Genomic DNA, 14002 nt, shown 5'->3' on the forward strand with positions numbered 1-14002 from the left:
GGATTTCCTCTTGGCTAGGATTTCGGCCCGTACACTGAGCCTAGGGGGCCTTTGGCCTGCAGGCACTAGATGGATCTTCATGGAGATGCAGGCCCATGGCTTTAGCCCAGCTTTTGAGGATAGATTTGTAGCTAGTCTATTATGAGCGTAGGATCAGGCTGGCCCTCCAGCAGTTGATTTCGATATTCTCCGAGGAGCATCTTTGGCAGTCCGTAATTTGGAACCCCGTAATCCATTTACCTAGTGGCCCTCCAGCAGTTGATTTCGATATTCTCCGAGGAGCATCTTTGGCAGTCCGTAATTTGGAACCCCGTAATCCATTTACCTAGTGGCCACATGCTAGGGGCCTAGTCTCATGTATCCTTGGGAGCGTTGAGCCAAGGGACCTGTCCCTTGGCGATTGGCTTGCATTTAGATAGCTTCCATTAGAGGCTCACTAGAGAGGCTTTACTGGGATTCGGGGCAGAGACAAACTCAACCTTCACATCGACTTTGCTTTCCCTCTAGAGTATCACTGACCCAATTCCCCCGCGGTGTGGTTGGGAATGTTTACCATGCATGATATTCTCTTGGCAGTTCATGGCACGGATGAGAGCTCCGCCTTGCTCACTTTTTCGACTAGACCTCATGGAAGATTAGAGACATCAGAGCCCCTCTTGGATGAATTTAGTGGATGCACCTTACAGAGGGTGAGGGTGATCAGATTTCATGCGCACATCAACCCACCTTCGGCCAAGGTGGCTAGGGAGAGACTTTGGCGTTTATGGATCTGGGAGAGCCGACCCATCACACGCCTCTAGTGGGACCCAGGGGAGTGGACTTGGTGTTATCCTACAGATAGGGAGGAGACTCTGGGTACCCCCTTTTTCACATACATCGCATAGCTTGGCGTAGGATCCAAATGCCCGAGGTTAGGGGGGCACTCCGCTAACAACAGGACACTAGTAGTCTTAGGACCTCTCTCCATGTTTTCTCTCACATTTTTGGAAGAGGCTTTGGGACAGGTTTTGACCTCGGAAGATCACCCTCTTTTTGTGGTTGTGGCACATAGGAGTATGGCAATTGGCACGTGGTTGGCCATTGCAGGTAGACCAGCAGCATGTTCGAGATGTGGCCATCCCCAGAAGTTTGAGCGACATTGTCTTTGGGATTGCCCAAAGGCCCAGCAGGTTTGGCAACGGATTCTCCCCATCTTCACTATGGACAAGGCCTCTTCTCGTTCTATGACATGGGGCACTGTCGCTTGGGCCACTGAGGCTGAGGTTGTCATGGCTTATGAGAGGAGGAAGGTGGGAGTCTCTCACCTTCGCATTTCTCTCCCCCACCCCTTGTATGAGATCATAGAGTGGCCAGCCAGAGGAGAAGGGCATCCGTCCTCCCCTTTTGTTCTTTGGTCCTCGCTCTGTTCATGGAGACGAGTTTGTATTTAGCCCTTAGAGGCCTTCTTTTTTTTTTTGGGTTAACTAATAGGATCTTGTTTCAAAAAGATGATTACCAAACATTACAAAAATTACATACTTGTCTATAAAGAAGAAAATAAGGGAAACCGTATGCAGTCGCCAGTCACCAGCGGCAGACTTTTGGCCGCTGCAGAGACCATCGCTGTTCGTACAAGCCTCGTGCTCAAGGATCCAGTTTCTTACGGATGCCTCGCATGTGCGCTCACCTTGCCTAGAAAGAGGAAAGACAAGGGATTCTCCACTTCGGGCTGCCACAAGCTGCTTCAGAAAGATGGACACAAGCCCCTGCACAGAAGCTCTTCAGCAAGGTACATAGAAACCACACTCCAAAACCCTCATCTTCAAAACCCTGATAAAAGAAACTTTAATCGTGCAAACCTCAATAATGGAAACCCTAGCATCATCGACCTGGATCAATTGCAGTGGAAGAACACGGTGGATCGCCTGGATCCCCAGAACAATGCTGCTGCCTTGGCTTCTGTGTTGCAGATATGTGGTGACACAAAAGCCCTGGCCTTGGGAAAACGCATCCATGCCAATATTATTGATAGTGGACGTGAGGTAGCTACAGAATTGGAAAGCTTTATCCTTCAGATGTATGTGAAATGTGGAGCTTTAAAGGAGGCACACATGGTTTTCACCAGCATGAATGACCGAGGTGTATCCACATGCGATTCCATGCTTGCAGCTTATGCACATCATGGCCAGACCAAGAATGCCCTGCTTGTTCTCCATGGTATGCAGCGGGAAGGTATGCCCCCCAATAGATTCATCTTGGTAAGGCTCCTTTCAGCTTGTACTGATGTGGGAGATTTGGCTGGAGGAGGACGACTTGTTCACAGCTGCATCCAGCGCTGTGGATTCGAGTCAGATGTCGTCGTAGCAACCGCCCTTGTTAACATGTATGGGAAATGCGGCAGCCTGAAGGAGGCACAAATGGTGTTTTACAAAATGCCTGAAAGAAATGTGATCTCATGGACGGCTTTGATCACGGCATATGCACAGCAGGATCAGGGCAAGGAAGCATTTCAGCTGTTTCGACAAATGGAGTTGGAAGGTATGATACCTAATCAGTTCACCCTTGTTAGCATCCTTTCAACCTTCGTTGGAAAAGATGAGTTGAGTGAAGGCAAACGTGTTCATGCTCGCATAGTTGGAATTGGGTTTCAGGCTGATGTTTTCTTGGGGACTTCCCTTTTGACTATGTATGGTAGGTGCAGTAGCTTGAAGGATGGAAGGGAGGTGTTTGATAAGATGCCGGAGCGAAACTTGGTCACTTGGACAGCTATGGTGACAGCATATGCCGAGCATGGACATGGTGAGAAAGCCCTTGACCTCTATGAACAAATGCAGGAAGAAGGAATCACTTCAAACAAAGTCACGTTTGTCTCTCTCCTACACACGTGCACCAGCCTGGGAGCCTTGATTGAAGGTAAAAAGATACATGCAGACATTGTGCGCAGTGGATTCGAGTTAGATCTTGTTGTGGGCAATGCTATGCTTGACTTTCATGGCAAGTGTGGCACCCTTGAAGATGCACAGTGCATGTTTGACAAAATGTTGCTTCATGATGTGGTATCTTGGACTTCTATATTATCTGCTTTTGCGATGGGTGGACAAAAAAAAGAGGCACTCCAGTTGTTCAGACAGATGGAACTGGAAGGCGTGTTGCCAAATGCAATCACCTTTATCAGTTTACTTTCTGCATTAAATAGTCCGGCTGCCTTAGATGAAGGGAAGCAAGTGCATGCTCGAATCGTTGGTTGTGGGTTTGTTTTGGACCTTGTCCTTGGGACAGCTCTTATCAGTATGTATGGGATGTGTGCTAGCTCTGAAAATGCCAAGAAGATTTTTGACAAAATGCCAGAGAGAGATGTAGTTGCATGGAATACCATGATTGCAGAGTGTGACAGTTTGGAGGATGCCCAGGAAATGTTTGACAGCATGCCAGAGCATGATGAGGTCTCATGGAACACAATCATTTCTGCTTATGTTTGTTATGGGCATTATAAAGCTTCCCTCAGCCTTTTCCAAGAAATGCTAGTGCATGGTCTGGTTCCAACCAAGTACACATTAGTTAGCATTCTTGAGGCATGTGGCAGCCGAGCCGCATTAAGTGAAGGCAGGCGGATGCACGTCCGGATTGTGTCAAATGAGTTCGAGGTAGACACTATCATTGGGAATGCCCTTATTCATATGTATAGTAGATGTGGTTGTTTGGAGGATGCATGCTTGATCTTTGACAAAATGCAGGATTGGGATGTCATCTCATGGACCACAATGATAGCAGCATATGCTCAATATGGGCAGGGGAAGGAAGCGATTCAGCTTTTTCAAAGAATGCAAGTGGAAGGAGGGGTACCCAATGAGGTAACCCTTGTAAGCATTCTTTGTGCATGCAGCCGAGCTGGCCTAGAGGTTGAAGGCTACATCATTTTCCTTTCCATGAGTCAAACCTATGCTATACCACCAACAGTGGATCACTACAACTGCATAGTAGATCTTCTCGGGCGGTTAGGAAGGCTAATGGAGGGGGAGAATTTGATCCACCACATGCCCTGTCAGCCTACTGCAACTGTGTGGATGACGCTGCTTAGCGCTTGCAGAATGCACTGTGATATGGAATGTGCACATAGGGCGGTAGAACAAATTTTTGAACTAGAGCCAGAGAACACCACAGCATATGTAGTGTTATGGAATGTTAATACTGCAGCTGGCAGGTGTGCTGATGTAGAGAAGGTGAGAAACCTGGACAAGGGTTTGAAAAAGTGCCCAGGCTATAGCTCAGGTGAAGTTGGGGGTAGAGGGCATGAGTTTTGTACAAATGAGCAATGCCACCCATGGAAGGAAGATGATTTTGTAGAGTTTGAGGCATTATCTAAACAGATGAAGGAATAAGAATCCAGTTTTGCATGATTTGGAGGAGGATATGAAGGATTACCTGCTGTCTCTTCACAGCAGTGAGAAGTTGGCTTGGGCTCAGTAGTAGACCTAGTGGAACACTCCTTCGTATCACCTAAAACCTTTGGGTTTGCAATGACTGCTACCTTTATAATAGATGCAATCCACTGTGATTTAACGATGGGGTGTGTTCTTGGAGAGAAGCTTGGTGATGCCCAAGGAAAGGCTTCATCTATACATTAAAGCTCAAGGATTCTATTGCAGATCCCGATGTATATTCAAAGCATAGTTGCCTGGCATTTCATGCAATGGAGCCTGGCAAAAAAGTCCGGATCTCAAAGTTTGAATTTCTCTGAAAAATTAGTTCAAATCAGCCAAAATCTGAATTTCTGCCAGCCTTGGAAACAGGGTGCATAAGGCCGTAGGAGGCCTTTGTGGGTTGTTTCCACACACAAATCAGCTCAACCAGGGAACTGCAGTCTGCCGGCGCCTTGCAAACTGAGAGCTAGTGGGAGCTCCATGGGAGATAGCCATGGCTGGCTCGTGTGAAGATGAGCCAGGTCTAGGGAGATGATATGGTTGACCTCCTGGCAAGAGAGATCAAGAAAAGTTGCATCTAGGCTGTACTCAAATATGGGGAGGTGAGATCCATGTTGAGGCCATGTGAATGAAACCAAGTGATGATGCAAGAGTTCCACAAATATGACTCTGTGCGCAAGGTGCTTGGAAGACAAGTGGCAACCATGGGAGGTCTCTATCCAGTGTGTATCATGGTAAATGTAAGTGGACTAGAAAGGAGCATCAAGGACCAATGGGCTGGTTAGGTTTAGCACATGTGCATACTACCGCGGGGTCAGGCTAGAGGCTAGATGTGGCGCTTCTAGTGGGGAGATATCCCCAATGTGGGAAGAGGCTTATAAATGGAGGCATAGTTATAAGTAATTATAGGGTTAAAAGCTTATAAAAACACTAAGGCTATATATGGTGAGTGCAGTGTCATGCTCACCACCACTATGATAGATTGGAGGCAACACCCACCACTACTAGAGGATGGTATGACCCCTCGAATTGCCAGAGAAAGGCATGACCACCAACTATGTGTTGACCGTCCGACAGAAGCCGCAGACTGGTTGGACTTGAAGAACTGTCAGATAATGACAACAATTAAGAAGTACACCATCATAGCCGCATTCCATTGGAGTTGACACAGGTACATCCTTTTATAGCTCTCATGGAGCTCCCTACTCACAAGATACATATGTGCACCCTTGTGCCACATGCCTCCTTGGACATTCCATGTGCTATCGTTTTGACCTTTGACTTCATCTTTTACGAATGATCATGCAAATCAACCTTTGCCAATGTTCCTCCAACAACCTTTGCCATTTTCAATAGTAAAATGGCAGTGCACAGACGGCAGTGCACATGCGCACTCATTGTAATCATGTGTACTATTGTAACAGTCTGATAAACAGAATGTTTGGGCAATGGCGGGACGAGAGAAGGGCCTTCCAAGATAGTAAAGTAGGAAGTAGTTAGCAGTTAGGAGATAAGACACACACAGTTTTGAGCAGAGTAGCATTGTACAAGTTTAAGGAGCACAGTAATAACATTATTCATTGAGTACTGTGTGAGTGAGCGAGTGAGAGAGTGAGCTTCTATGTTTTATGTGTGCATTGTCTGATCAGTTTGTGCGCTTGTGAGTTTTGAACCCTTTGGGCTTGGGCATTGACAAATTTACTTTCAACTAGTATTGACTATCTTGTTGGTTGGATTGACCACCGACACTTTGGCAATCCTATTGCATTTGCAACACTCCAAAAGGGAGAGGAACTCCTTGTAGAAGCAACAACAAGACAACTTATTGCCCAATCAGTGCAAAATCAACTACAGTAGGAATGGCTTGGCAAACGCTCCCTATCTCCCCAACATTCATCAGCATCAAATGGGTCACCCAGGTGGAAACAAGAAGTATCCCACCTACAAGGATAAGAAGGCCGAAGACCCCAACACACGTCACAAAATTCGAGGCTATGTGAAAGATGAATCACACTCGTGCCAATGTTTCAAATGAAAGGAAGCAAGACCAGTTTCAAGCCGCATTTGGATGTATACCAACTGAATGGGTATCCCAGTATGACCCGGATCACTTCCACACCTTCCATCCATTGAAAGAGGCATTTCTGAGAAGATTCAAGACTGTCAAAACTAACTCTCAACTCCAAGACAAGCTAAGAAGTCTGAAACAGAAGACATTGCCAAGGGAAGATTATGCAACCAAGTTCCGCATTCTACATGCAAGGCTATCTCTAGCTAACAGATCATCAAAAGCAGTTCTTAGTGATTGGTTTCTGTACAGTCTCAACAAGAAATTGAAGTTGACAGTGGCAACCACCAATATCGACTATGAAGGGTTCAACGGGCTCGTGAAAGCAGCTAAACAAGCAAAACAAAACATGGGCTTGGAAAAGAAGTCCAAGAAAAAGAAAAGCAAGAAGTAAGACTCTTTAGACAGTGACTCTAGAAGCGAGTCGAAATCAAAGGACTCAAAATCTAAGTTAGACATTGAGGAGGAGACCAGACGCAGCAAGAAAAGCAAACGCAAAGGAAAAAAGGGCGAAGTGGACTTCCTGGTCAAGAAAGTTGCAGAGAAGCTCATTGTGGGCTACCGAAGAAGCGTCTTCTGCCCAATTTACAAGAATGAGGGACACCTGAAAGAGGAATGCAAGATGCAGCTAACCTGTGCCATCTGCTAAACCTTCGCACACATGACATCCAATTGCAGATATAATGTCAGGAATTGTGTAGGCACAGTTGTCAATGTAGTAACAACAGCAACACCCATGGATGCTGCACTAGCACCTTACAGACTTTACTATGGTTAAGGGCAACAAGCTAGAGGAAGAGATGGCCCTGGGTAGTCAGACAAGTTCTAATGTTATTACTGTCGAAAGCCTCGCCACAGTCATAATGACTTTCCGCTATTTTAGAAGCATCAACAAGAGCTGCATGAAAAATCAAGAAGGGCGGGTGCTTCCGCACCGTCCATCAATGTGATCGAAATCAAAGAGCTGGAATATGTACAACCAATTGTGGCCGTAATCACGAGATCCCAAAAGCGAAAAGAGCAGCTGGTTGTGTTAGATGAACTAGTCAGTCATAAGGAAACCAATATGGAATGGAAAAAGCACAAACAAGTCAGAGACTCTGTAACAAAGGCGGTGCAAGAAGCACAAACAGGAACTTGGAAGAAAACCCTTCAAATTGGACAAGGTCTAAGGGGAATAGAGGAAAGCTTGGAGGAGGCTAAAGAACAAAAGCCTCGCAAAAGAGGATAGTAGCTTGCTAATTCCTCCAACAGTGAGTCGGAAGCTGACTACACGAAACAACAAAAATGACAGTATAACGGATAATGATGTACCTCAGATATTAGTAATGTTAAAAGGGAAGCAGATCCAGGGAGCAATACTAGATGGAGGCTCAAGAGTCAATATATTGTCAAAATCCATAGCAAAAGAACTCGGCCTCTCAAAATATGATCATGCTCCATTTGTTGTGAAGATGGTGGATCAACATAGGGTCCACCTAGGATTAGTCCAAGGGGAACACATTGAGATTGTTCGCTATAAATTTCCAATCATATTTCCCGTTCTCTAAATGGAGAATGAGGGATCATATCCGATGCTTCTAGGAAGTCCTTGGCTCAAGCAAGATAAGATCAAACATGACTGGCACAGGGATCAGATCACAATCAGGAAAGGGAAAAAGAAGGTAAGATCTCCACAAACCCCAAGAGGAAAGTGAATCCCTCTATCAGACCACTGCATGCAAAAGGAGTGAACATGCTGGAAGGGATTGAAGAGGATGAGGAGGAAAGAATCCTCAGATAAAACCCACATCACATGTCCTTGTTCCAGGTAGACATAGAAAAGATCATGTCCAAGTACTCAGCAGAAGTCCTAAACGTGTAACCTGTGAAAGAAACATCGATGGAAGTCGCAGCTAACACATAATAAGGAGTGTTGAAGGAGCAAACAAAAGAAGTTGAATCCTCATAGGAATGCAGAAGAAGACTTGTCAATCAAAGGGCTAAAAGAATGGATGGAGGCAATGCGCTGCAAAGACAAGGAGTAGCAACAATCTATCACAGTACAAGAGGAGGATCTCATGGAGCTAAATTTAGGAATAGAGGAACACCCGAAGATAATAAAAATCTGCGCAAAGCTGGAGGACGCAAATGAAAAATAAACTCCAAGAATTGCTAGCCCAGTATAAAGATGTCTTTGCTTGGAGCTATACAGATATGCCTAGCATTGACCCAAGCTTCTACCAACACAAAATAAAATGCAGTTCCGATCAAGCAGCAAAGATACAGGATGAACCTCAACTATGCCAAGCAAGTCAAGGAAGAAATCGACAAATTGTTGGCAGTGAGATTCATCCACCCAATCAAAAAAGTAACTTTGCTGAGCCCCATAGAGATCGTGCCAAAGAAGAATATGTTAAGATTCTAGAAATGGGATTGATCATGGTGAAGGACATAGATTAAGCATAAGATTAAGGTGGATTAAACCACACTAAAAACTCCATGACTAGAGAGAGAGAGGGAGATTGCACACTCAACACTATTCCCTTGTATTGCATATCACAATGAACCATACAATGATATAGGCTCTCTAGCCTTATCCCACTTTACACATCATCATCCATGTGGCAACTCCTTTTCCACTCTTTTGGTCAACTCTCACACACCATGCAATATTACATGTGGCATTTCTATCTCACCACAATATCTTGCACCTCTAGGGTGCTTTCCCACATACACACAACACCGCGATTACATCTCTCAACACCCCCTCTTAATCGAGGTGTTCCACAACTCACCCATCACCCATCATCCATATCAATGTAGCATTGTACAAACGCAATCTCTACCTTTCAACACTCCCCCTCAATGATACATTGGAGTGTCCATCAACCAAACATGTGTGCGCGTGTCTACCATCTTAGACACCCAGTACATTTTGAGCCGACTCGCTCATAGCGGAACCACTGAGTCCGATTTGAATATGGAAGTTCGGTGGGAACCAACCCATGCGCATGCACCTCACACGTGCATCGCTCTTGCACACATCACAATAACCATTTTGAGCTTCTAGGTGAGCTCGGGCAGGGCAACCCTCATACCAATGGGTGAAAAAAATACAATACCTTTTTGGCAAGGCCGGGCCCATCATGAAAAAAACTCTTTACGGCTCTCTTTTTGTAATTTCAGGGCAATTACAAACTCTGTGTGGGAATTGAGTCTTCAAGAAAAAATCACAAATATCACAATGCATATTTTCACTCATGCATGTTAACAAAATCTTATCAAACTTTGTGTGCGTGGACGGGCACTTGGCCAACAAGCATGTGAACAACACATTAGATTGTGTGTGTGAGTCAACCCTTAATTCTAAGGGTTAAAGGACCTTAGATATATATTTTTTATTTTTTAAATAAAGTCCTTTTTTTAATGGTCTGCACGCTGCAAGCTTTTCGTTGAAATTGCTGCTGTGCGCCAATGATTCTGCTACGTCGTCAGGCTCCCTGACACACACAAGGTCTTCTTCTCTTTCCTCTCGAGTCTCGGCTGCTTCTGCACATCTCACTGCTGCTGCTTCAATATCTTCTCCATCGCCACAGTTTTTCTGCCTGCATCGCCTCTGTCTTCCTGAACGTGTTCGCCTCTCACTTGCACGAGTTGTAGCTACTGCTTCCTGTGCTGGGCTACCTCTGCAAACAGCTATGGCGGGTTTCACCCCTCTGTGTATGGGTCTGCATGCTCTCCTCGGCTACAGCTGCTACTGTCACCTGAGGTCGCCACAACAGCCCTCGCCGCCTTGTCCTGGTCGTCAGTCATTCGCTTCAGTCCGCCGTCTGACACGCTGCTGTTTTCCTTGTTGCAAACTTTTCACTTCATTTACGCTGCTTCTGATCTGCCTACGCCTACTTCAGCTCCTGTTGCTGCGCTTCCTGCTTAGCTTGCCTCCGCCTGCAAACTTTGAGCAAAGCTTTAGTCAAGCTTTCGTGGCGACCTCCTCTTTTTCGTGCATACCTACTGTTTCTCTGTTGGAGCTCATCTCAGCTCCCATGGTGATCGACCTCCTCACTGATGACTCTTGCTGCCTTTTGCCTTCATCTCCTTTGCTGCCTCTATTGTGATGCTTCTCTAATCAGAAGCCCTTGTTGTGCTTTCTACTCTACCATTGCTATAGGTGTGAGCTGAATCTTGTACCAAGCGTCCATGGCACATGCTCCACATGTGCTACTTCTTTCTTCATATGTAGAAGTTCCTTTATAGCTTCTCTTTTGTCTTCACAAAACCTTCCCCATGACGTTCTTGTAGCCACCACATTGGCTACTATGAGCTTTATAATGAGCTTCAAACACGCATGCTCTCCCATTGCTACTTTGCCTCTCCAAGACCTCCAAGTTGAGGTGTTCCATTACCATTGGCATGGCCTTCATGGCCTCCAAATCAGCATGCTTTTCCTTCAATGCATGCATCCATTCAAGGGTGCTTCTTTACATGGTCTCTCAAATGAAACCATAGGTGCATAAACATGTGGAAACTGCCAAGGTTTCCATCCTCTTCTTTGCTCTCCTTCATTGAGCAAACATTCACAAGTGCATCCTCTCCTTGATGCACACACATGTGAACTCCATTGAGTTCACCATCTCACTTGCCATCATCTTGACAAGCATGCACCTCCTCCACTCTTTGCTTGGAAGCAAAGAACCTTGGGATTCTTCCATCCCATCAAGCAACCCTTATACATTGAGCATTTTTCATGCTCAAACACAAAACTTTGAGGCAAAACTTCACAAAACCAACCTTCTTGAGGTATAATCAGCAGCATGTCTTCTCTTGGTGGCAGCTTCTTCTTGACGATGATGAAGACTCCATAGCCTTCATAATGCTGAAATCTCCATTTTCAGCTTCCTTGATGATGAGCAAGCTCTCCATGTTACAAAACTCCATTTGCAACTCTCTTGGGCAGCTTCTATGCAACCTCCTTGTTGCAAATCTCCTCTCAATCCTCTCACAAATGCAAATCTCCTCTCAAATCCTCACAAATGCAAATCCAAATGATAATATGAGTGTGCATATTTTTTTTCTCATAATAACTGAAAAATAATGCTTAATCAAAGAAACACACAACCAAACTAATATACATAATAAACACCATGACCAAGAGCCCATTTGGCTCTGATACCATGTTAAGATTCTAGAAATGGGATTGATCATGGTGAAGGACATAGATTAAGCATAAGATTAAGGTGGATTAAACCACACTAAAAACTCCATGACTAGAGAGAGAGAGGGAGATTGCACACTCAACACTATTCCCTTGTATTGCATATCACAATGAACCATACAATGATATAGGCTCTCTAGCCTTATCCCACTTTACACATCATCATCCATGTGGCAACTCCTTTTCCACTCTTTTGGTCAACTCTCACACACCATGCAATATTACATGTGGCATTTCTATCTCACCACAATATCTTGCACCTCTAGGGTGCTTTCCCACATACACACAACACCGCGATTACATCTCTCAACAGAATAGCAAGCTAAGCATTTGTGTGGACTACATGAAGCTAAATGCAGCTACCATACTGGACCCATTTCCATTACCTTTCATAGACTCTATGCTAGATGTTGTAGCCGGCCATGAAATGTATTCCTTCCTGGATGGATTCAGTGGATACAATCAAGTTAGAATGGCACCCAAGGACATGGAGAAGACTACATTCATCATGGAATGGGGAGCATTCGCGTCGAACGTTGTGTGGTGGCTGGGTGATGGACTCTACTACACCACCTAAAGGCACACAAGAAGAAGACATAATGAAATCAGAACTAGGGGACACCAAAATCCCAGCTTCAAGGGCACTAATCAACTCAGCTCTTGTCCCCAGCCCTCCAACACCCTCCCAACGTCCCTATTTGGACCAATTGCCTCCTTAAACTGTCCTCTTAGGTTAACTCTCACCTCCATCACCTATGATCTTCAAAGGATGAGCCTCAACTGACCTCAGCTGACATCCAAGTGACCCAATTCCACCCCAGTTGACATAGAGATGGCTAATTCTGCCTCCGAAAGCCTGATGTCTGACCCCAGTCCAAAAGAGGTCCTCCATGATTCACTATAGTCCTCCAACATGAGCTAATCACATCCCCAAGGGGCTTCATGGACCCTTTCTTAGCCACCCCTCTAGCATATCTTAAAAAACTTTTTTCCTCTTGCTTATCTTTAAAAAACTCTTCTTTTTCCCTCTTGAACCCACGTCAGTGCCTCAATTTCTTCCACAAACTGTGTCGCCCGTCTCCCTTGGGTCACCATATTTTTCCCTTTTTGGTTTCTCACATCTACGCCTATACATTTGGATGCCACGTCGCCTTTTTGCCACCATGGACACCGACTATACACAACCATATACACCTTGCATCCATCTATACATCATATTTGGAGAGGGCTTGGGATTCAACTCACATACATGTGTGGTGGCTGGGTGATGGCCTCCAATACACCACCTACAAGCACACAAGAAGAAGACACAATGGGATCAAAACTGGGGGACACCAAAATCCTAGCTCCAAGGGCACCAATCAACTCAGCTCCTATCCCCAGCCCTCCAATGGACTCAACGGGACACCTCCACACCCTCCCAACCTCCCTTTCTAGACTAGCTACCTCCTCAAACTCTCCTCTCAAGTTAGCTCTCAGCTCCAACACCTCTGATCTTCCAAGTATGAGCAGCCTTAGCTAACCTTAGCTCTGACATCCAACTAGCTGAATTCTAGCCCAACTGACACAGAGATGGCTGATTCTACCTCCAAAAGCCTAATGTCTAACCCTAGTCCAAAATAGGTCCTCCAAGATTCTCTATAGTCCTCCAGCATTAGCTAACCTTATAGTCACATCCCCAAGGGCTTCGTGGACCCTTTGCTAACCCTCTGCTACCCTTTCTCTGACCCTCACCTACTGTGAACTGCCTCAGCAATTTGACACAGAACCGACTGATGTAGATCCCTCAATTGAAAGAAAAACTTTTCTCAGCTGTCCTTTAACATCCGCTTACCCTTAGGTTACACGAATCTCAACAAGATATCACACTAATGGCTCTCTCTCCTGATAGTTGCAGGTCCACAACTCACTCCAACTTGCATATTTCCTCAAAGCAAACTAAAGTGACTTAGTTAACTCAAGTTTCTTCTCCTTTGCGTCAGCAGACTCTCTAGACTCTCAGAACACACTATCCAACAGCTGATTCACAGTTACCACAGAAGCACTCTCAAATCACAAGCCCCTCCGACTATTGATTGCTGACTTCTCACTGATCTTTGTTAGTCAACTGGGATGCTCAAATACTTCTCCCAAGCACCAAGCACCAACAAGCCCCCTACACTTCTCCCAACAAGCACCAAATACTTCTCCCAAGCACCAACAAGCCCCCTACACTTTCAAATGACTGTTCTGAGGTTGAGCTGACTCAGAACAGACTTTGTACCCTCCCAACAAATGTAGATTGAAAAACTCAATGAAAACAACACACATATCACAGCTAAAACATCAAAACAGAAGACT

At 45.3% G+C, this 14002-nt stretch overlaps 1 protein-coding gene across 1 annotated transcript; it reads left to right on the forward strand.

The window, feature by feature from the left end:
* Positions 1–1498: 1498 nt before the first annotated feature.
* Positions 1499–5987, forward strand: LOC147637050 (pentatricopeptide repeat-containing protein At2g13600-like). The gene has a single exon (XM_086800666.1). The coding sequence runs from the start codon at positions 1551–1553 to the stop codon at positions 4356–4358; it is 2808 nt and encodes a 935-aa protein (XP_086656792.1). The 5' UTR covers positions 1499–1550; the 3' UTR covers positions 4359–5987.
* The last annotated feature ends 8015 nt before the right edge of the window (positions 5988–14002 follow it).

Source organism: Cibotium barometz, chromosome 7 (genome assembly GCF_041138505.1).
Source record: "Cibotium barometz isolate CiBa-2024 chromosome 7, ASM4113850v1, whole genome shotgun sequence".
In the NCBI taxonomy this organism is placed as follows: domain Eukaryota; kingdom Viridiplantae; phylum Streptophyta; class Polypodiopsida; order Cyatheales; family Cibotiaceae; genus Cibotium; species Cibotium barometz.